Raw genomic sequence first — 24,350 nt, forward strand, 5'->3', positions numbered from 1 at the left:
TTGAATTTCTGACTTGTATATTGTTGTATAATTGTATATATATATAATGTATATTTTATATATTACTGTATATAATACAAATTAATTTATATCATATATATATTACTAATATAAATTTGGGGTCCTTGACATAAAAAAGTTTGAAAACCACTGGTTTATATCATACACTGCAGAATGAACCATTAGTGTGACCAATCAGTGTATTTGTGTTTTTGTGTGTTTGTATTTGCGTGTACATGTACGTGTGTGTGTGTGTGTGTGTGTGTGCGTGCGTGTGTGCGTGCGTGCGTGTGTGTGTGTGTGTGTGTGTGTGTAAGCTGCTCTAACATGTTGATATTCATATGACTACTAACTTGGCTGTTGTGCAGTTCCTCACAGCTGGGACCAGTCTCTGTCGCCCCCCCATGTCTGTGTTGTATTTGGCCAGATCCAACACCTCCAGAACCTTCTCTGACATCAGCAGCATGGTGGCCAGAGCTGAACACTGGGTCTCAGAGAGTTCCTTCTCTGATCTGTTCTCTGACTCCAGGTACTTTTCGATACCCTGACTTAGTGAGGGGTCGTTCATCTCCATCAGACAGTGGAAGATGTTGATACATCGGTCAGGAGAGAAGTCGTCATCATCCATCTCCTTCAGGTTGTTGATAGCTGTCTGGATCTCCTCTGGACTGTTCTCTGTCTGACCCAGCAGGCCTCCTAACAGACTCTGGTTGGACTCCAGTGAGAGACCATGAAGGAAGCGGACAAACAGGTCCAGGTGACCACTTTCACTCTGCAGGGTTTTTTCCATAGCAGCATTCAGGAAGTCAGAGAGGGAAGTGTCACTGTTGTAATCATCGTCTTCCAGGAATGTCTTCAGGACCTCCATGTTCTTCTGTGTGAAACAGTGAAACAGGTAGACTGCAGCCAGAAACTCCTGGATGCTCAGATGAACAAAGCAGTAGACTGTTTGGAGGAAGAACACATCGTCTTTTCTGAAGAACGTTGTGCACAGGCCTGAGTACAGTGAGATGTCGTTCACATCAAGACCACTCTCTTCCAGGTCTTTCTGGTAGAAAATGATGTTGCCTTTGTCCAGTTGGTCAAACGCCAGCCTGCCCAGCTTCAGAAGAACTTCTCCTGCATCCTTTATGAGCTTCTCTTTGTCTGTCTCATCTAGAGCAGGATTCTTCTTCTTCTCCCGCTGTGTCTCACCAATCAGGAAGTTGCAGTACATCTCAACCAGGGTTTTGGGCAGCTTGACTGTCGTCCCCATGTTCTGCACAACGGTAGCAAGGATCCAACAGAAGACTGGGATTTCACACATGATGTGGAGGATCTTTGATTCCTTGATGTGTGAGTAGATTGAGCTGGCCTGGTTCTCATCACTGAACGACTTCATGAAGAACTCCTTCTTCTGGTCATCTCTGATGAACCCTCGTACTTCTGTCATCCTGTTAACAAACCTCTTAGGAATCTGTTTGGCTGCTGCAGGTCGTGAGGTTATCCAGATATGAGCAGAGGGAAGCAGCTCCCCCTTGATAAGATTTACAAGCAAAACTTCCACTGGGTACGAATCTGTGACATGCATGAGTCCAAAATCTGTTTTGAAATCAAACTGTAAATTATTTTCATCATATCCATCCATAACAAACATGACTTTGAAGGGGCTCTTGTTGTAGTCTCCTGACTTCTGCAATACGTTTAAGATGTCATTAAGAACGTCCTCCTCAATGAATCTGGTTTCCTTGATGCAATGGTGAATTAGCTGTGCCAAAGTAAAGTTTTGTCCCTTGAGCAGATTTAACTGGCGGAACTTGAGCGGGAAAATGAGGTGTGGATCTTGGGGAAAACATTTCTTGGCCCAGTCAGACAAAAATTTGTGTACGAGGAAGGTTTTGCCAATGCCTGCAAGGCCAACGGTCAGCACTGTTCTTTTGTTTCTTCCAGAAGGGTCTTTGAAGATTTCACTGAGTTGGATTTCTTTTCCCTCTCCTGCCTTCTTCATCTCCATCTGTCTGACCTCATGATGACTGTGGATGTCTGTGACATTGATGTCTGCATTGTAGAGCTGAGTGTATGTGTTTTCAAACACAACCTCAGGGTCTGTGTCCAATAGATATGTGTCTATGTGGTCTTGAAGCTGGTCTTCATAGTCAGTAATGAGACGCCCTGATGTTTTCACCTGCAGACCTGTAGTAAACAAAGCAATTCCATGTTTAAGAGCCTTGCTCAGAGAGAGAGAGAGAGAGAGAGAGAGAGAGAGAGAGAGAGAGAGAGAGAGAGAGAGAGAGAGAGAGAGAGAGAGAGAGAGAGAGAGACAGAGACAGAGACAGAGACAGAGAGAGAGAGAGTACCTGTTACCAATAACATAATAAAATATTTTTCATTCCTGTCATTGTTGATTAGTTCAAGATGCAAACAACTTTGTTTTGAAAAGACAGAGATGACAACTCACTGGACTGTCCTGGTGTCAATAATCAATCAAGAAGGTGTATGAGTTACTCACAAGAAGTGAAATGCTATTTTGTGAGGTCCATAAAGTACTGTGCTAAAACTACATGCTACATGCTTATATTCAGCATAGGTAGTAGTAGGGCAGTTATAGAAAAAAACATGAAAAAACATACAGTACTCATGCCTTTTTTCCAATTTTTTCCTACATACAAAAACAAACAATACAATTCAAAACAATTCACACCTAAAATAACATTTAACACCCATTATAAGGACAAGGATGATACAATTAGCTTTGAGTTGACACGAAACAACACTCAACACTCCCCATACCCTTCCTCCCTCATGGGTCTTTAGTCCCTGTTAACTTCACCACATAGACATAAACACATATATATATATATAAACTAAATAAGACTCGTGCACATCTTGTTGGACCCCGACTGGAGGTGCAAGTCAGCGCAAGAGATATGTATCCTCCTATAATTTGACAAACCTCTGTTTGTCTGTTTGTATGTCTGTTTGTAGTCGTGTCATGGTGAAACTGCCCGGTTCTCCTCAGTGGCTGGAGCAATTGCTCTGATTTTGCACACAGCCATTGACCATTACCATCTGAACTTAACTGCGGTGGTTGCCCGTGGGGAGGGGTGACCACGACGGGTGCCGCGACGGGACCCGTGGGGGGGAGGAGGGGGGGGGGGGCGGCACGACGGGACGCGCGGGGGGGGAGAAACCGCGCGACAGGACGTGCAATAACCCCAAGTTTGCAACTACTTTTGCCTGCGCCCTTCACCGGGTATGGTCTAGTAAAGCTAAAAGAAGGGACCATATATATATATATATATATATATATATATATATATATATATATATATATATATATATATACATACATACATACATACATACATACATACATACATACATACATACATACATACATATATATATATATATATATATATATATATATATATATATATATATATATATATATATATATATATATATATATATATATACATACATACATACTACAATTAGAATGGTATTAGAACTAGTAAAGCTATAAGACAGAGATGGATTTATTTCCCTTTCTTTGATGGCTGACAATTAAGCATGACCGTATTACACCATATTATTCGTGTTTGAGGACAACAGCATTATGTTTCCTTTGAAAATGAAAGTAAAAGAGGCCATTGTTGTGAAGAGGTGGAGTGTCCTTCTAGACCAGGGGTACTCAACAGGCGGACCGGTTTTCAAAAAACTGTGTGTGTGTGTGTGTGTGTGTGTGTGTGTGTGTGTGTGTGTGTGTGTGTGTGTGTGTGTGTGTGTGTGTGTGTGAATGAATGCGTGCGCAAGTGCGCACTTGTATTAACGATGCGCTGATTGTTCAACACAGTTCAGCAGCACAGCTGTTACCAACAGTAGAAGAGTTTTGAACGTAGCAACGGAGTTGAGTGCTCACTCAACTGGCGTGGGTTTTGGGTACGCACAAGAAGCCATTCTCTCTGATGCAGAAATAATTAAATAATGTTCGATTGAATTGATGGACACCATGTTTGAAGGCAAAGAAAAAGAGGAAATGACAGCTAAGATAAAGGAAGTCCCACAGCAACCAGACGTACTGAAATACTGGCTGGTGATTTGTCCAACCAGTTTTGTGATGGAAGACGTTCTGATATGATTGTTTTGGGGGGGTCCTCACTTCAAATATTATTATTTGATAATGCTCAGTTGTAGGTGTTTGTGAGGTATTATGATGAGGCAAAGGGGGAGTTTACTGAAGATGTGTTGGGCCTGTTAAACCCCAGTGGACAAACTAGGGGGGAAGACATTTACAAAGCAATATCAGAAATGTAGCTGTACTGCTGTATTTTAGCATGTTGTGTAGTGAATATTTGACACTTGATTCATTTTTAGTGGAGGAACAGCACTACAGCTGTCCCCCTCCTTTCCTGTGCTCCCTTGTGTCTGTATTTAAAATGAGAGGGTTCTTTAACCCCCCTCCTGATATATTTTTGGGGGATTCCTGGAGGGGGTGTGAAAAGGTATTTGAATTGTTGTTCAAATTAAAATGATTTTTAGTTTAATGTTAGTATTTATTTTTGGTTAAAAAGAACATGTTTGTTTTCATATATGTTTTCATACTCTGCACCCCAGTGTTGTCAAGTTGGTTGGTTGGGAGGGGATCCGATTTGATAAGCTTGGCTTGATTGACCGACTTTAATGAACGGACCATTGTCTTATTCAAAACATTATTTGTGGACCTTCAAGATTTGTACTTGAGGATCCCTGTTCTAGACATACAGTGTTAGTGAACAAATTCATTGGAATAACTTTGTCTAACATACGCGCGTCTCATGCGCGCGCACACACATGCACACGCACGCACACACACACACACACACACGCACACGCAGAGATAATTCAATTAAGAAATTACACCAGTCATAGACATAGACATATTGAACATTGTGTGCTTGCATTGTTATTATATCAGTGTTGTGAGAAATAGGTTTTTGTGTAACTAAATTAACCAGTGGTGGAAAAAGTACTCAAATGTTTTACTTAAGTAAAAGTATCAATACTACAATATTGAAATACTCTGTTTCAATTAAAAGTCCGGAATTAAAAATGTACTTGAGTAAAAGTAAAAAAGCATTGGCATCAAAATGTACTTAAAGTACTAAAAGTAAAAGTACTCATTAGGTAGAATGTCCCATTTCAAGTTTTCAAATGTATAAAAATCTTTTGAAAATAGCAGATCTACAAGCTGACAATGTGTCGCATCGTGACGCATTGTCAGCTTGTAGATCTGCTATTTTCAAATGGTCAAATTGTGGTTAATGTATGTTTTGTGATAATAATCAAAATCTACAAAGTAACTAGTAACAAAAATGTTCAAATAAATGTAGTGGAGTAAAAGTGCAATATTTGGATCCGAGATGTAGTGGAGTAGAAGTAAAAGTATTGGAAATTGGAAATACTCAAGTCAAGTACAAATACCTTAAAATTGTCCTTAAGTATAGTACTTAAGTAAATGTACTTAGTTACTTTCCACCACTGAAATTAACTAATACAACTTTTTGGACACAGATGTAGGACAGTGTGTGTGTGTGTGTGTGTGTGTGTGTGTGTGTGTGTGTGTGTGTGTGTGTGTGTGTGTGTGTGTGTGTGTGTGTGTGTGTGTGCGTGCGCGTGCGTGCGTGCGTGTGTGCGTGTGTGTGTGTGCGTGTGCGTGTCCAAACAAGAGCACCCCCCCTCCCTCCTTGCAGCAATACACCTCCTACTGCTCCTCCAGCAGAAGCAACGGTCCTAGTGCTCGTTCAGCTGAGCCGTGGCAGCCAATCCACCCCCATGTGTAGACTCAGTTGTTTTATTCTATTGGGGACATAATTCACCATGGTCTCTTTGAAAGCCAAGAGTGGTGGTTCATACATGATGATCTTATCATTCTTAAAATTCCTACAACATCTTCTTCTTGTGGCGACCCCATCGGGGTGTCACCACAATGTCGCCACAATGTACCCCTCATCTCATCTCTCCTCTGCACATGTTCAAACCATCTCAACCTCCTGTCTATCTATCTATCTATTCATCTATCTATCCATCCATCCATCCATCCATCCATCCATCCCATCTCTCCTCTGCACATGTCCAAACCATCTCAACCTCACCTCTCTTGTTTTATCCACAAACCTTCTAACCTGGGCTGCTGATCCTCTAATGTATTCAGTTCTGACCTTGTCCTTCTTTATCACTCCTAATGAGAATCGTAGCATCCAAACCTCATGTATTTTTTGTCATTGCCACTGTTTCCAAACCGTACAGCATGGCTGGTCTCACTACCGTCTTATACATTTTCCCTCTCACTTCTTGCTGGTTCCCTTCTATCACAAATCACTCATGACACTTTTCTCCATCCCTTCCACCTTACACGTTGTTGCACACGTGTGCACACAAATCAAATGAATGCTACACAGTGTCAAACTCATCTCTGGTCCCACCAGGAAGAGGCCAATGTCAAACATGCAGCCTGTAACCTGGGTGTGATTTTTGATGACCAAGTAAAGATAGTTGTCCAATGTTCTCCCAGCTGAGGAAAATCGTCAAAATGAATCCTTCCTGTCAACTGCAGACCTTGAAAAGCTCATTCATGCCTATATCTCATCACGTTTAGATGACTGTACCTACCTCTACTCCGGCCTTGACAAAAATCCCAATCTTTTGTCCAATTAGTACAGAACTCTGCTGCCAGAATGCTAACTAATACTAAGAACAGTGACCACATCACCACCATCCTGACTGCTCTACAGCCTGTGAGCTTCAGAAACATTTGAAAGAGTTTACTGATCACTGTTGTATATTGTATTATCTTGTTCTATGAATGCTGTTTTCTGATTTGCTGTTTGCTGTTCTGCAAAGCACTTTGTAACTATATTCAGAAAAGTGATATCAAGGGCGCCGATACTGTGGGTGCCTCGGGGCTAAAGCACCCAGGAGAAATGACGAGCACCCATCACAAACTCATCACAAAAAAAGAAAAAACCTCCAACATGAACACTTCATACTCATAGAGTACATTTTGTGTACCAAATTAACCAAATTAACCGCATTAAAAGTAACAAAACAAGGACGAATGACTCTCCAGTCATTGTGACTGGAGAGCTAGGACGTGGCTTCTGTGTTCATGATCTGAGAAGGATCCTGGAGGAAAGACACAGAAGTAGTGCTGTCAAAGTTGACACATTAACGCATGAGCGAATTAACCGCGTTTATATTTTTCTCGCATTAATCGGCCATTTTCAAAAAACACCTTTTTTACCCTTAGAGGCATCCATAGGTCTCAGATTCATATGGGCTTCCTGATCTGAACACTCCCTCTGTGCATCTAAACCAATCACAGCAATTGGGGGACGGGATATACGGAAATTTCAACCAATCACATCGAGTTTTGAACGTTCACAGCCCCTTGCCGGCACTCTGTTACCACTAGAAGTTGGCTTGTGTCTCTTCCAAAGTACCGGTGTTTCCTTGGCTTCGCTGTTGACAAAATGAACTTGAAGCTGGGCTGAATGAATAAGGAAACACCGTTGGAATGAGTTTGGAATGTCACAACAACATCTCGGTGGCACCATGCAGCCAACTTTAGGACGGAACCCCCGAACCTCGGAATGAACGTCAGATTTTATTTTGGCATTAAAAGTGAACTTCTGCACCTGGCTTTTGATGTTAACACTACAGTGTCATACTTTGACAAGCCCCCAGCCCCCCAGCTTAAAAGAACACCTTTTATTATACTGTGTGTGTGTGTGTGTGTGTGTGTGTGTGTGTGTGTGTGTGTGTGTGTGTGTGTGTGTGTGTGTGTGTGTGTGTGTGTGTGTGTGTGTGTGTGTGTGAGTGAGAGGGAGAGATAAATAATCAGTGGTGGGAAAGTACAAAAAAATGTTACTTAAGTAAAAGTACCAATATTACAATGTAGAAATACTCTGTTACGAATAAAAGTCTGGAATTCAAAATGAACTTGAGTAAAAGTACACAAGTATTGGTATCAACATGTACTTAAAAGTAGAAAGTGCTCATTATAATGTCCCATTTCAAGTTCTTAAAAATAATGAAAATCTTTTGAAAATAGCAGATCTACAAGCTAACAATGTGTCGCACCGTGACGCGTTGTGAGCTTGTAGATCGGCTAGTTTCAAATAGCCAAAGCTTAAATAGGGCTGAAGTGATTAATGTATGTTTAATTTGTAATAATAAATAATGTGAAAAACTAGAAAAAGTGCTCCTCGGAGCACAGGTCTCCGCCAGGTCAGGTATGTTATTGTGGTTCAGCAATGTTGGGAATTCGTCAATCAGACTGGAATGTGAAAAATTGGACGGATTGGAAGGATCCGTCTCGATCACTTGACTAAAGAGATAATATGTTCCGATTTGCGTGATCTTTGGACAACATTTGTAGGAGTAATTTAAAGAAACATGTTTTGCAAAAATCGCAATGGGACACTGCGTTCGTGATTTGCAGCATTTTGTTCAAAAAGGGCCACTCCTGCAAACTTTAGATGTAAATCTTAGCCAATCAGGCTATGCAAAATAACAGATCCGTCTTGATCACATGACTATAGAGATCATGTGTACCGATTTGCGTGAACTGAAAATTTGAAGGAGTAATATCCAAAAATGTGTTTTACATAAGTCCGCCTCTTGGTGGCGCTATAAATGGCAGTTGTGCAAAATGCAGGCAAAGGTTTGTCCTTGGTCTCTAGGGAGTGCACATACAAAGTTTTACACAGAGCTGTGCAGTTATATGTGAAAACATGAAGCGAATGTGAGTGGAAAATTTCACGGAAATGACTGTGTGCATGATTTGAGGCATTATGTTCTAAACGGATTAATCCTGCAAACTTTTGAAGCCGTTTTTAGCCAATCAAGATGGAATATGAAAAATCTGAAAGACCCGTTTGGTTTAATGACTATAGAGATACTGTGTACCGATTTGCGTGATGTTCGGATGAAATCTGTAGGAGTACTGTCAAAAAATGTGTTTTGCAAAAAGCAGCCTCCTGGTGGTGCTATAACAGCCCCATGTGAAAAAATTGGGGCAGAGGTTCTGAATTGGAATCCAGGGAGTGTGTGTGCACAGTTTCGCTGCGATCAACCAACGGTGCCGGAGATTAGCTGTACACAGACAGAATGACGGACTGACGGACGGATGGACAGGGTGCAAAACATATTCTCTCGCCATGCCGAAAGACAATAACAAAGTTTTCAAATAATTGTAGTGGAGTAAAAGTACAATATTTGCCTCTGAGATGTAGTGGAGTAGAAGTAAAAGTAGTGAAAATTGTAAATACTACAGGACAGTAAAAAAAAAATACTGCAAAATTGTGCCTAAGTACAGTGCTTGAGTAAATGTACTTAGTTACTTTACACCACAGGAAATAATAATGTATGTTCACCAGAGAGGATATAATTTATTCTCTAATTTAAGAGAATTAAATAAATAACGTTGGTTTTATAATGTATTGGATACATAATACAAGTATAGTAATACTAATAAATAATACATTTTTGGATGCATCCTGCTCTGTTTACAATTGATAGAGTCATTTGATCTCTTATCTTATCTTAATTATCATAATGTGTCTAGGGTCCTTAACCTGGTTAAAATGTCCTATTAATTATGGTCTCATAATGGGCCTGTAATACTTTGTCATGGTAAAAGTACTCTGTACTCTCAGTCCCTCTGTCTGCCAGCCAAGGTCAAACGCATGCAGGCTTTCTCTGCGGCAATCTTTTGTTTTAAGAACACTGTATCTAGAATTCTCTTCTACAGCTGTCTCCCTTAGTGTCACCAAATCTTCCCTGACCAGTGACAAATCAGCAGTCAGATGTCAAACCTGTTGACCCAGACATGGGGACGCTGTTGTCCAGAGATAAACTGTCACACAATCATCATCTACCATCATCTACCATCATCAGACGACGACGTAACCATCGCTCTCATCCAATCCGAGAAGTCCACCTTCGCCCGGAACCTCATCGATGTCACATCCTCTGATGTCATATGTTTTTGTTATTGGACTCTGTTAAAAGCTACTGCTTTCTCTGTTACACCAGAGAGATGGACCGATGATGCGGACCTGTGATCTACTGTAACCTTCTAATGTCTCTCTGATCTGAATACAAACATGTTTCGTTATACCCTTGGCTGCCTGTCTGAGTTTGGTTTTTCCTTATTTGCCTCGTTATACAATGTATGTGGTACTTTGTGTGGGTCATAAGGTGAAATCAACTCCATCAATTGGTCCTTATCGAGCCAGGATATGTTTGAAATATGGTGGACGGTGGGAACTGAGCTATTGACTGTACAATCAGACTCTTCCCCCGGCAGACCATGTTTTAATACGTATCAAACGAACCAGCCTTGGGTGTAACGACTTATCACTTCTATTCAGATGAAGGTTAACTTTGAACAGTATCACAATTTATTTTTGTTTTGGACCCGGACGCGATCGCTGGACCTTTGGACTGGACCCTCGACATGTCTCAAATTCCACATGGTCCAGCCATCGGGGTCGGGATCCCTCAACCAACATCAGATTTGATGAGTATATATTTTTATTTTTATTGTACCATGGTCCAGTGATTGGGACCTCCATGTAACTTATCCCTGCCTTGATCTGATGAGTATACCTTTTTCTTTATTGTCTTTACCGAACCATTTGTCTCATAATTATCAGCCTGTTTGTAAATTACTGTTTAACATAACTCCGCTAGGGAGTGAGTCAAGTAAAAATGTTTTATCACCTTTTATCCCTGGGAGAACATTCCTGAATGTCTCATAAATTCTCTTATCTACCTGGGTCATTATATAGTTTGTCTTTGTCTCTGTATATGTTTATGAGACCACCGGAGACACCCCGACGTTTTTTTACACTGATGTTTGACTATCAGCTGTTCCTTACAGTTATTTGTCTTTATTTATATATATATTTATGTCAAGGCCTCTAGAATAACCCACAATTCAACTTGGGTGTTCGAGCAATGCATGGCTTTATATATAAATATATGGATTTATTTTTGTTGTACCTCGAAATACCACTTTTTCACGCTTTGGTTTTCGGTGCGGGTGAATTTATCTAATATTAGTTTTACACTAGATGTAGGGGGTTTGTCTGTGTGCCTGCATGAACATAACCTTACAATTGTCATAATGTACAAATTTTCCTTCTATACTGATATTTGACCTAAGATTAACTCCAGCCCTCCTTTTCTAACACTGCCTATCGGCTGTATAGGGTTAATGTTACAAATCGGGTCTCATATCAGCTCACATGATTAAAGTACTCCAGTGTTGCTTTATCTATCCTGGCTACATGTAGGTCTTAGCCCTGCTGCAGATATGCAGCTGTATTTTCGATGTTAGTACCACCCTTGGGTACAAAGCATTAAACAGACAGCTGCATAACGGACATTGCTATATTTGAATGTCCAAGACAATTGCCAGGTTGTTGCCCTTTTAATTCAGAAACTTCTGTGACGTTTGTGTTTTACTTTGTCAGTACATTTTTTTGTTTTATTTTGACCATTGTAGTTAAATCATCCATCCATTTAATATATTAAGCTTCAACAATAAGTGTTAAATCCCTTATCCAATTCCAATACAGCCTCTCATGTCTCCTGTTTCTTATCTGTTTACATTCTCTTGTTCAGAGCTGCTCTAATAACAAAGTAGGCTACAGAAGAATACATTCACACACTATAACTATGAAGGCTTGTTTTAAAAGTTTAAAATATATATATATTTTAACACTGTTCTAAATTCATTGAACCATCAGTACAATATATTCTTGCCTTAAAAAAATAAATACATTTTAATTTATTTAAAATATTTTGAATATAATTAAAATAATAAGTAAACCAATCAGGTTAAAATCTTTTTGAATTCCAAAATTAGTTTGTTGCTGAAAGATATCTATGTTCGGTATGTTTGTATGTCTGTGTATATTAATGAACGATTTCTCTCTCTATCTCTCTCTCTCTCTCTCTGTGGGTCCGCGAGCTGTCGTACGGTGTGGGTGTGTCCGAGCGAGCGAGGGAGCGAAGGAGTGAAAGTGCCTATCTGTTTATCTTTTTCTCCCTTCTATCTGTGTATGAACGATGTCAGCTATGCAGGCATGCGTGAATGTGTTTGAGTTTGTCTGTCTCGCTAGTTCTATAACCATTTTAGTCCAAATTTCAGTCTCTTAAAACTCAATTTCCCATAATTCCTTCTGGGCTACTTAGACTCCATTTCCCATAATTCCTTCAGCAGGAAGTGTTAGTGGTACGTTAGACACGTTTCCATGGCAACGTCATCCTACTAGCTGAGTCTCTATTGAATTCCATTTAAAACATAGATCCGTTAAATTAACCCTAATAAGATTCAATTTGTTCTATATCAATATTGGGAAACATTAACTATAATATTAAGTTTATTATAGTCATTTTGATTTATTTTAAAAGTTTTGAAAATATTTTATCATTTTAACTTAAGATTTTTTGGGAGCTTGTAGATTTGTACTTATCTCATTTCAATATACTCTTCAGAACAAAGATGTTTATTCCTTATTTTTCATTGTTATATTTTAATTTTAAAAGTTTTAATTATAACTTTTTAATTAAAAAAAAAAAAAAAGGAAAAATTAATTAATTTTTTTTTTTTTTTTTCATCCCCTTTCTCATCAACAAATCATCTGACACACACTATATTATAGATATATGGGTGTCAAATAGAGGGGAGTTTGATGAATATTTGATTTAAATATGATTTGATTTAAATGTTTAATACTGTGTTTTGTGTTTCATTTTCATTTTAGAACGAGAATGTAAGCCAACCCATTAATCCAATTCCTGGACAACAAAAGTCACAATACCTGCTAATTGTACATACAATTGTACATACAGGGCTAAAATGTAATTTGATATCTGGTTCTAAACCTGTTTTAAACTGTGTTTCATACTACAGTCAACTGTAGGCTACTGCCATGCCGTACAGTAAATTTGATTTCCATTCTGTCTTACAGATTTCAACTTGTGTCTTGGATAGACAGATGTTTGATGCCCACATGCCTACATGCAATCAGGAAGTATTTCTTGAGTTTTAAGACGATATCACGTAAGTTTTTTCCCAAAATAAAGTGTAAAGTGATGTACAAATTTACCTAGAGTTCAGAAGTGTCCCGTTCCATTTTAAATACTTGTATCTTGATAAGAGCACATGGACCGCAGCTTCACAACGAGGAAGGTAACTTTTCTATTTCTGAACGTGTACAGAAACAATCAATGACCGGAGACGTAGGTTTCTTGTCAGATTTCAATGTGAAAACTGGCAGACTAGTAAGTTGTCCCTCCCTCAATCTCTCTGCTGCCATGGGTCATTAAACTGTGCTAAAATTGTCTGTCTTACAGTTAAACAAAACATGTTGAAAAGGTTTACTTGGGACGGTGACATTAGCTGAGATTTTTTTTAATTATAATAAAGTTATTTGCAAAGGTGCAAAGGGAAAACTTGGACACGTGTGGAGTGTCTTGGGAATTCATGAACTATAAACCCTGTTTTGCTTCCTATTTGAATAAATTAATAAATTATACAGTCCTTTTGAAGAAGTATAAATGTGTATGTTATCCAACTAAACATTTATTTTTGCCCTTAAGTCATTTAAATCTTTGCCTGTCTGTGATTTGGTTTTGAATAATGTCACAAGGTACAATCAGCTTGACCTTTGACCCTATCCAAATCATGATAAGATGTAGGCTTGATAGTCATTTGATCTCTTATCTTATCTTGATTATCATAATGTGTCTAGGGTCCTTAACCTGGTTAAAATGTCCTATTAATTATGGTCTCATAATGGGCCTGTAATACTTTGTCATGGTAAAAGTACTCTGTACTCTCAGTCCCTCTGTCTGCCAGCCAAGGTCAAACGCATGCAGGCTTTCTCTGCGGCAATCTTTTGTTTTAAGAACACTGTATCTAGAATTCTCTTCTACAGCTGTCTCCCTTAGTGTCACCAAATCTTCCCTGACCAGTGACAAATCAGCAGTCAGATGTCAAACCTGTTGACCCAGACATGGGGACGCTGTTGTCCAGAGATAAACTGTCACACAATCATCATCTACCATCATCTACCATCATCAGACGACGACGTAACCATTGCTCTCATCCAATCCGAGAAGTCCACCTTCGCCCGGAACCTCATCGATGTCACATCCTCTGATGTCATATGTTTATGTTACTGGACTCTGTTAAAAGCTACTGCTTTCTCTGTTACACCAGAGAGATGGACCGATGATGCGGACCTGTGATATACTGTAACCTTCTAATGTCTCTCTGATCTGAATACAAACATGTTTCGTTATACCCTTGGCTGCCTGTCTGAGTTTGGTTTTTCCTTATTTGCCTCGTTATACAATGTATGTGGTACTTTGTGTGGGTCATAAGGTGAAATCAACTCCATCAACAATACAATGCAGGGCTTTTCAGTTCATTCAAGTTTGAGCCAATAAAAAAAATTGATTATACCATTAATCGCACGATTAACTACAGAAATCATGTGACTAATCGCGTAAACAGAGCAGTATGCATCCAAAATGTATTATTTATTAGTATTACGATACGTTTATTATGTATCCAATACATTTTAAAACGAAAGTTATTTATTTAATTCTCTTAAATTAGAGTATAAATTATATCCTCTCTGGTGTACATACATGAAGCACCCTGTATTTATTATTTTCAGTGGTGTAAAGTAAGTACATTTACTCAAGTACTGTACTTAAGTTAATTTTTTTTAAATATATGTTTTACTTTATTGGAGTATTTACAATTTTCAGTACTTTTACTTCTACTCCACTACAATTATTTGAGAACTTTATTATTTTTTTAATTATTTATTATTACAAATTAAACATGCATTAATCACTTCAGCCCTATTTAAGCTTTGGCTATTTGAAAATAGCCGATCTACAAGCTCACAACGCGTCACGGTGCGACACATTGTTAGCTTGTAGATCTGCTATTTTCTAAAGATTTTCATTCATTTTTAAGAACGTGAAATGGGACATTATAATGCTATCCTACATTCTAATTGTAAGTAAATGGTTGATAGCAATATTTGTACTTAGCTGTGAAGCAGACTTTGTTTTTAACGCAAGCACTATACCCAGAAACGTTATTGTGTGTGCGTGTGCGTGTGCGTGTGCGTGTGCGTGTGTGTGTACTACTGTGTTGGTGACGGACAACGGATGCACGCTTATGAGAAACAACAAAAATAAAACCTGGCAAAACAGTTGCGCGCATTAGCGCAAGATGAGGATAAAGGAAACATTCAGTCTAAATGTCCAGTTTGCTAATTCACAACTACTGTGCCAGATAATCCCCACACCAAGAGAGTAAAAGAATTAAAAACGTTTCAGTCATTATTCAGTACTTCACTGCATGTAGCCTTTAGATTTGTCTAATTATTACAAAACCTGCATTAACCACTTTATCCGTAGGCCTACTTTGGCTATTTGAAAATAGCCGGTCTACACGATCTTGCAACTTGTTGTGAGCTTGTAGATCTGCTATTTTCAAAAGATTTTTTTACATGTTGAACACTGCATAATGAGTACTTTTTTTATACTTTCAGTACATTTTGATGCCAATACTTTTGTACTTTTACTCAAGTAAATTTTAAATACCGGACTTGTACTTGTAAAAGAGTATTTCTGCATTGCGGTATTGATACTTTTACTTAAGTAAAATATTTGAGTACTTTTTCCACCACTGCTGACAGTAACCTATACACCTACAGTACACTACTTAGCAGGTCACACAATGGATCATTGATATGCATCCAGCCAGGTCGGTCATTGCTATGTTAATTCACACTGTTGATATGCTTTTGTAAGCGAGGTGTGAATGAGCTGCACGCAAAGTTTTGTGTCGTGTCTCTCTCTCTCTCTCTCTCTCTCTCCCCCTGTCTGTCTCTCTCTTTCTCTGCCCACCTCAGTCGCGGCTGTGACCGCTGTAGAGGAAACGTTTCGTGTTGTCTCTCTGTCTGTCTGTCTTTCTCTCCGTCCCTCTCTCAATGTCCCTGTGTGTGTCTTTCTGACGCTTGTACATCAGTTGTCCAAAAGATGGTGTGGCTTTGTCTCCCTCACTCGCTCGCGGTTGTGACCACTGTAGATGCTCTCCTCTATCCAAGATGTTTTACAACGTTGACGACCAGTGCTCTCTCTGTGTGTGTGTGTGTGTGTGTGTGTGTGTGTGTGTGTGTGTGTGTGTGTGTGTGTGTGTGTGTGTGTGTGTGTGTGTGAGAGTGAGTGAGTGAGTGAGTGAGTGTAGAGGGGGAGGGGTGGGGCGGGGCTTTAGGCGCTGCAAAAGAAGCACTGCCTCTCTCTCTGTGTCTGTAGCTGAAATGGCCCTTTTCTCTCTATGCACTCTCTGACGTCGAATTGTGGGCGTTCACTCCTGATCAATTTTATAGGGGGGCGGGGCTAAGGTCCCTAGGGACAAAATCTCTGTATAGAGCATCGCAGTTCCCGCCCACTTCCTGGTTTTTCCTGGTGCCAGAAGGAAAAACTCAATGCATTTTTCCCATTGACATTTCCAAAAATATTTATATCTATTAATTTAAGACTCGAATCAAGCCATCATGACATGAATCATGACCATAAAACGTTTTTTTTCTGTGATTTTTATTTTATTTTATATTTAATTATATGATATACTATATTTAATAAATACCCTTTGTTTTGCCGTTTTCAAAAAAAAACAAAACAGAATCAAACGTTTTATGGTCATGATTCATGTCATGTCATGATGGCTTGATTCGAGGCTTAAATTAATAGATATAAATATTTTTGGAAATGTCAATGGGAAAAATGCATTGAGTATTTTGCGGTGGAACCCGGAAGGGGCGGGAACTGCGATGCTCTATAAGACTGGATTCTCCAGTCAAAAATTAAGGTAACAAACCCGGGGAAAAAACAGCAAATTTCCACGCACGTGTTTCGCACCTGGTAGCGTGGACTTAAATTGTCGCCCCTGAGTGATATACAAATAAATTAATTATCATTATCACTATTAGAACTACGATAAGAAGTCTCCATTTAACAACTTAGCAGCACTCACCTGAGACCGATGCAGATACAGATGCAGGTGCTCCTTTGGGTTGTGTTGGCTGAGCGTTCCTGTTGTGAAATGCAAAGTTTTACTAACTATATAAATCTACCAATCCTATATAAATCCTACATTATCAATAACTTAATTAACACATTAAAATATTATTAAAGGACGACTTCACCCATTTGCAACCTATCTTCATATAATTGGTCCTCACTAATGCTCATTATAAAATGGTACCATTTATGTCTACTCTCTCTGTGTCTCAGAGGAGGGCTGTGGACAGTTCAGAAACCCTGCCTACCAGTGACATCATTGATGATCCAAGCTAATAGAAACTGCAGGCATTCTATTCCTGTAAAGTTAGCATGTTATAATGGAAGCCATCGTTCTCGTGTTAATAAGAATTGTTTGATAAAAGAAACCCTGCCTAACAATGATGTCACTGGTAGGCAGGTTTCTGACGTGTCCACAGCTCTCCTATGAGACATAGACCAAGTAAAAAGAAATAATACCATTGTATCATGAGTATTAGTGAATAAATACACATATTAAAGGTCAGCTCATGCAAAGTTAGCACCACAGTGACAAACATAAAATGAACTATGAAACTCCTGGCTAAACAATTATAATTGTTTTTTGTAAGACATATGAATACATTGGAATTAGATTGTGGATCTCTTTGAAATAGAGAATAAAAGAGATCTTGTACTAATACAATGTTTGGCCTAAAGATGAATGTAAATGAGTATTACTTACAGATCATCAAGAAGACACTTCTCATGTTCTTCTAGACCTTTGTAGAAAAGGTCTTTGGCTTTTCTGGAGTTCAGGAGTGTATAGAGTTCCCTCATCTTCTCCTGAGAGGTGGTCTTAGATCTCACATTACTGTAGCCCTCTTCTGTGATAACGTCCTTCTCAAGGAGCAGATCCAGGATGGGGTCGACGTTTTTCACTTTCGCAATCAGGAAACGCAGGTGTTGGTTGACAAAGTGTTTATCTTAAGATAAGGGGAATGAAAATGTTGTTTGGTATTTTATAATAATAATAATAATAATTGTATTAAATTGGCTCTACAGTAGTCTGCACTTTGTTCATACAAATTGTATAATCATTGAAATATCCAACAAGCCTTCCAGTATAAAACGATATGGATGTAAAGTTATCTTGTGAATGGGATGTTAGATCATTAGATCAGTTTCATTATGAGGTAAGTGAACCTGTTTTAACACAGTATGTGAAGCATGTAAAGGAATACTACAGACTACAGGTAAAGAGTGTGAACAGCTCATATAGCACATCTATTCATAGAGTCAGCTCACCTGCTGTAGAGACTGGTGGGTCAGCGTCTGTAGCTTCATGCTGGGCTGATGTTACAGCTATTGTTGAGTTAGAAAAGATAACAGACTTGTATAAGAAACCTGGTATTACCTGAGTAACTCTCCTGATATCAAATTAATTGCATTTATGTTTAGTAAGGTAATTAACTGTTGTCTGCAGCCATTTTATCTGCAGTTTGTCAACCAACACCGGGAAGCGCCGGACAGTGTTGGTTGATACAATGTTTTGTTGGACTTGGAAGTGAAATGAACAATTAGTTGTGGGAGAGAATGAATGTAGGCAAAACATGTTAAAGGAGTAGTTCAAGGTGTTTAAACATTTTTTTACGTGTAAGTTAACGCGTCAAAACAGTGTTTTCAGTGTTTACGCTAGATGCCGCTCTTCGCCAACCTATGAGTGATCCTATGACTTCCGGAGAAGAGTATACCCGGAAATAACGTGATCACAACAAACCCAGCCCCGTCCCATCTAATGTTAAAAGCTGCTTTCTTGTTTTTTTCTGCGTTTTTGGTGAGAACAAGCTATATTCAACAGCCAATAACTAAAGAACGGAGGGTCGCGTTGACAAGCTTTTTTCCCCCATAGAAACAGAGAAACTTCTCCCGGTGTGTCGATCGTCCTGGAGCGAAATATTAGTGGCTCTTGAAAGGTTCGTAAAAATGCTCAAAAACGCTGGCACTGGCTGCAGACAGTTCTGAAAAACTCTGGCAGTGAATGAGTTAATAAAGAGCTGGAGAGACATGGAGACTCCTGTTACTGAACAATCACTATAACAATGAGTACTATCACAATATATAACTATTTAACACTTATTTTAACCAATAATCATTGGAATAACAAGCCTTCCAGTATAAAACATGGAAAGTTATATTATAAAAAGAATGTTAGATGTGTTTCAATATGATGTAGGACATGCATACGCCCTGTTTAACTTTACTACACACTACAGGTAAATATCTATTCATATAATCAGCTCACCTTCAGTGGCTCCTGTTGACATTGAACTTGAACTTGATGTTGGTGGGTCAGCGTCTGTAGCTTCATGCTGATCTAAAGTTTAAACATATGTTTAAAGAGAACAGACATAAACATGGTATTAGCCGGCAGTAATTATCCTGATTTTAAACTGATTTCATTTGTGTTTATTAACAAGGTCATTAACTGTTATCTGCAGCCAGTTGATCTGCAGTTGGAAAGGGCAGCAGATGCTCAAATGAGTAGAACGTCTCAGTACAAAATGTATTGGACATTGACGTTACATGAAGTGGAGTTGGCAAGTTGGCAACTACCCAAGTTGGCAAGATACCCCTATACCGAAGGTAGGACCAAACACAACATTGTTTTTACTCATCTTATATTTTACTGCAAAAGTGGTGGAATTGATATATAAAGTTATACATTCCAAACTAAAAATAAAGCCTGGCCGTCTGGGGGTTGAGGCATATAAACTCATGTAGATTCACAAGCTCTGAGAGGTTTAAAACTTGAAGCCAGGGACACCCCTCTATATTCTAGAAAATAAACTGAATGTCAATATCTGAATGTGAATATGATATAATGGCCCTGATTCACTAAGCTGGACGTAAATAACGTGTAAATAAAGTTACTAAAGGAGTTAATATGTAGGCTAATATTTGTCTCTATAACCCCCACCTGAAAATGTTTTGTGCCAGCTGGAACCCCGTACCAGATTTGTGTTTTTATAGCAGATCTACAAGCTCACAACGCGTCACTTCACAAAGCGTTGTGAGCTTGTGGATTGGCTATTTTCAATGTATACATTATATCATTTCAATGTATACAGCAGTGGTTCTAAAAAAAATCATGTCAAGGACCCCCACAATGATATGTATTTGGCCGCGGACCCCCATCTCAAAATATTTAGTTCCAGGGACCCCCCAGAAGCAAAGATTTGAGTTACAAATGTTTGCTTCATAAAATATTATATTCAAAGATTTGCACAAATATTCACGATTTTTCAAAATAAAAGGTTAAAGTGGATACAATTATTGTGATTCTATATTAACATATTTAGCTGGGGACCCCCTGGAACCCCCCAAGGACCCCTGGGGGTCCCCGGACCCCACTTTGAGAAACAACGGTATACAGTATATAGGTTTAATTAAAGTGCTCATAATGGAATAATGCCATCCCAGCCAGCATGCCCACGTGGGACCCATATGGTTTCAATGCAGGCTACTTGGGTACCAAGTGGGCGTGGGCTTGAACTTGGCAAATTATGAGGGTCCCATATGGTTTACATGTGGGCTAACTGGCATGGGTTGGAAGTGGGCAAGCCCATGTATTTCCCACATGGTCTACATATGGGCTAACTGGGCATGGGTTGGAAGAAGCAAGCCCTTGTAGTTCCCAAATGGTTTACATATGGGCTAACTGGCATGGGTTGGAAGTGGGCAAGCCCATGCAGTTCCCATATGGTTTACATATAGGCAAACTGACATCCGTTGGAAGTGGGCAAGCCCATGTAGTTCCCACATGGTGTACATATGGGTTAACTGGCATGGGTTGGAAGTGGTCAAGCTGCTGCTGTTGAATCAGCTCCTTATAGAAGTCTTTCTGTTGCTCCAAAATGATTGACAGCATGTCCATGGTAACGACAGTTTCATCCTCTGATGGTGACTGCCTGGCATTCCTACGAGACATTATAGTACTAGTAGGTCTAGTATGAGATCACAGACCTGGTGGCTGGCTTCTGCTGGTGACCGGCCTGGTGGTAGCTGGCTTCTGCTGGTGACCGGCCTGGTGGTAGCTGGCTTCTTCTGGTGACCGGCCTGGTGGTAAATGGCTTCTGCTGGGGCCTGACCTGGTGGTGACTGGCTGCTGCTGATGACCGGCCTGGTGGTAGCTGGCTGCTGCTGATGACCGGCCAGCTGGTAACAAGACAGAGAGATACACTGACTGTGATTAGGTGTTAGAAATGACCATGAATGCAGGGGGCTTCATACAAGCTCCTATTGTGCCTTCTAACCAATCATTGTCCTTCTCAGTGTGAGTCTACTCACAAGCAAGGTTTGAAATGTAACCACATTTTGTTTGAATGGGGGAGCTAGATACAACACGTTTTGTTTGACTGGGGGAGCTAGATACACCACATTTTGTGGATCAATCAATGTGGATCTAGAGTACTGCTGTCTGGCTTCTCTCTCAAATGGATCATCAAAATGTGTCCTTTTCAAAAGTATATGGTAAGATGCCTCATTATCTATTTTATATTGTAACATCTTCTCAAACTAGCCTAGGAGCAATTCTAACCCAAAGTGTTTTGTTTCTGTAAACTTAACTGAGGATATAGTTTACACTAAACAGCAAGGTACATGTTTGAGGCTCTAGATGTTATTTTCTGTTATCACATCACATTGTAAGTGTTTATAAAATACCAAGTATTTAAATCAATGAGTTTAGGCAGGCCTAGACTGTATTATAGATATTATGTGTTTTAGATCCTTAGATTACAATGTATATAAGTTGGTTTAAATGGTTTAAATAGTTCTGGTGGTTTAACCAAATGAACCCTAGTGTCCCTATTCTGGGCAAACAATCCACGGAAATAGCAGCTCTACAAGCTCACAATGCATCACAACGCAGCATGTTGTGAGCTTGTAGATCGGCTATTTTTGGTGTAGAGATTTGTGTGTGTGTGGGGCAGGGCACTTTTTCTTGTAGGACTTTACAAGTGCTACAAGATATTTATTGATTTGTTTTATTATATGTAAGTAGGCAATTATGATATCCTCTCACATACAGTTCAAAAGCTTGTAATCAATATAATTTTCTTCACCAAGGTACAATTACTTGGATCAAGAAGTGCATAAGTGCATTATCCGTGATAAGAAAGATAAGAAAGAAAACCACTAAAATAACAGCTCTATTCTTCAAACTTTCAGTTAATCAAATAATCCTCCACATGCTACAATGACAGCTTTACAGACTTTTCGCAGCTGACAGGTCAAACCAGGAAAACATTCAGTGAAGTAGCAGATCTACAAGCTCACAATGCAACGTGGTGTGTTGTGAGCTTGCTTGTAGATCGGCAATTTCTGACTAAGAGATTTTGTGTAGAAGGGAAAAAAGGAGGGTCCCAAGTATAGACCCCTGGGGGACACCGGTCAACAAAGTATTATATGGTTTAAGTTTAAAGTTTAACATTTGGATATTGTTTTTCTTGCAGATGCCCAATGATTGTTTTGTCCAGGCTAAAGTCGGCTCAGATGAGATCAGCTTGAAAGTACGTTTGTAATTTTGTTTTTCTTTTTTCAATGACAGTACATGCACATGCAAGTCTATATTTTGGTAACTCAGTAAATAGATTATCAAAGACCACAGCCATGGTATTTGCTACGAAAATGTGCTTGTCTTGTATTTGTACATGGGGGGAAAGGAGCAGGTAGTGGGCAGTGACAAGACTGGACCTCTGGAGTTCTGGTAGAACGGGGACAGTTAAGTGTAAGTATGTTAAAGATAGAATGACTACTTGACATTTATATCTTGCTGTTCTCTTACAACTTTTCCTTCCTGCGTCTGTAGCTTCATGCTGATGTTACAACTATTGTGTAAAAAAAGACAACAGACTTGTATAAGAAACCTGCTTTTACCTGTCAGTAATGAACCTGATATTAAATTGATTACATTAGTGTTTAGTATGGTAATTAACTGTTATTGCAGCAGGAAAGATAACCAGCCACACAAATGACTAAAAAGTCTCAAACAGCTATAATAATGTCTGGTGTTCTTCTAACAATTGGAATGAAAATACAATATACTCAAACACAAGAAGAATGTACTAGTGTTGGTCAAGCGAGTACATAAGTACACATGTTTCCAGAAAGCTGGAAATGTCATTTTGATCCTGATTAAAACCTTCTATTTGATTCTACCTTTTGATATGTCCGTAAACCTGTCCAGTAGATCATTCCTGTGGATCTTCTTCAGAAGATTCACCATGATGTAATGTGCATGACTGGGATAGGTCCACACGATGAGACCAGCGATGGTCCTCCTGTCCCTCTTCTCCAGAAGGACCTGTGGGATTGGAATGAGGCCTTCAAGGTTTTCAGGGTGTTGCAAATGAACCATGAAATTCTTGAACTCCTTGGCTTTCAGGTTCTTCAGAGTTTTCAAGATGTGTTCCTCAAGTACATCCGTGGTTGGTTCCTGGTACAAACAGAGGATGTTAACATCTCAGCTTCATTCTCTAAAGCTGTGTTCACACCGAATTATACAATAATTATCTTTCTAGTTGCTTGCATGGCTTCACTTTGGTGGCTGGGTGTTGTGATGGGACAAAAGAGTTCATGCGTGTTCAAATAAACGCCTCTGCATGCACGCTGTCAATCACTAAACATATTATGGAAACAGCACAGAATTCTAAAAACTAAGTTTTAATCCAGCAGCTGTATGTGTGAAAATAATAAAGATTGAGAAACTACACGTTCTCTCATGACTAAATAAATCAATAATGTACAATCAAGCTGTAAAAACGCAGACTGAGGCGAGTGATTGAATGGAGAACAGGGGCTTCCATGAAAAAAGTCAACTGTATCAGGTATGTTGGTGACAAAATCGCGGGGGCCCGACGCAAGGAGGGGGGGGGGGGGGCTTTCGCAAACGGCAATGGAGATGGTGCTGGGTACGGTGCGGTAAATACCCCCCGTCCGTTCCGTGGTAAACATACCATGTCCATGTCTTCTGTCTCTGTGACTCTCTGTCCCCGTCCGGGATGGCAGTTCCCCATGTTTATGTCTTCCTTGTTGCTTCTTCTGTTGACAAGTGACAACTACAGTGACATTTATGCTGACTGTGTTTATATACAGTATACTTTATAACTGTGGTATATACTTCGTGGATTATTATTATTATTAGGACGGCACCCTTCAGTATTATTTTTACAATCACACAA

General features: G+C 39.4%; 2 protein-coding genes and 1 long non-coding RNA gene across 3 annotated transcripts in view; 1 reads left to right on the forward strand and 2 right to left on the reverse strand.

Annotated features, from left to right (window-relative positions):
- The window catches only part of LOC308085195 (NACHT, LRR and PYD domains-containing protein 12-like), a gene marked incomplete at both ends in the record, with an annotated part of 28,921 nt that extends 24,243 nt beyond the window's left edge, over positions 1-4,678 (reverse strand). The window contains 2 exons of the mRNA XM_080428278.1: positions 354-2,172; positions 4,588-4,678. Of these exons, the coding sequence (XP_080284404.1) occupies positions 354-2,172; positions 4,588-4,678 (1,910 nt within the window). The remainder of the gene's footprint in view (positions 1-353; positions 2,173-4,587) is intronic.
- Positions 1-24,350, forward strand: part of LOC308086001 (immunoglobulin superfamily member 11-like) — a gene marked incomplete at both ends in the record, with an annotated part of 302,311 nt that overhangs the window by 149,489 nt on the left and 128,472 nt on the right. The gene's annotated exons all lie outside the window — the stretch shown is intronic.
- Positions 24,130-24,350, reverse strand: part of LOC308085699 — a 44,635-nt gene continuing 44,414 nt past the window's right edge. The window contains exon 3 of the long non-coding RNA XR_013933206.1: positions 24,130-24,210. This is a non-coding gene — a long non-coding RNA (uncharacterized lncRNA). The remainder of the gene's footprint in view (positions 24,211-24,350) is intronic.

This window comes from Gymnoscopelus braueri (genome assembly GCF_963280865.1).
Source record: "Gymnoscopelus braueri genome assembly, chromosome: 5".
Taxonomy (NCBI): Eukaryota; Metazoa; Chordata; class Actinopteri; order Myctophiformes; family Myctophidae; genus Gymnoscopelus; species Gymnoscopelus braueri.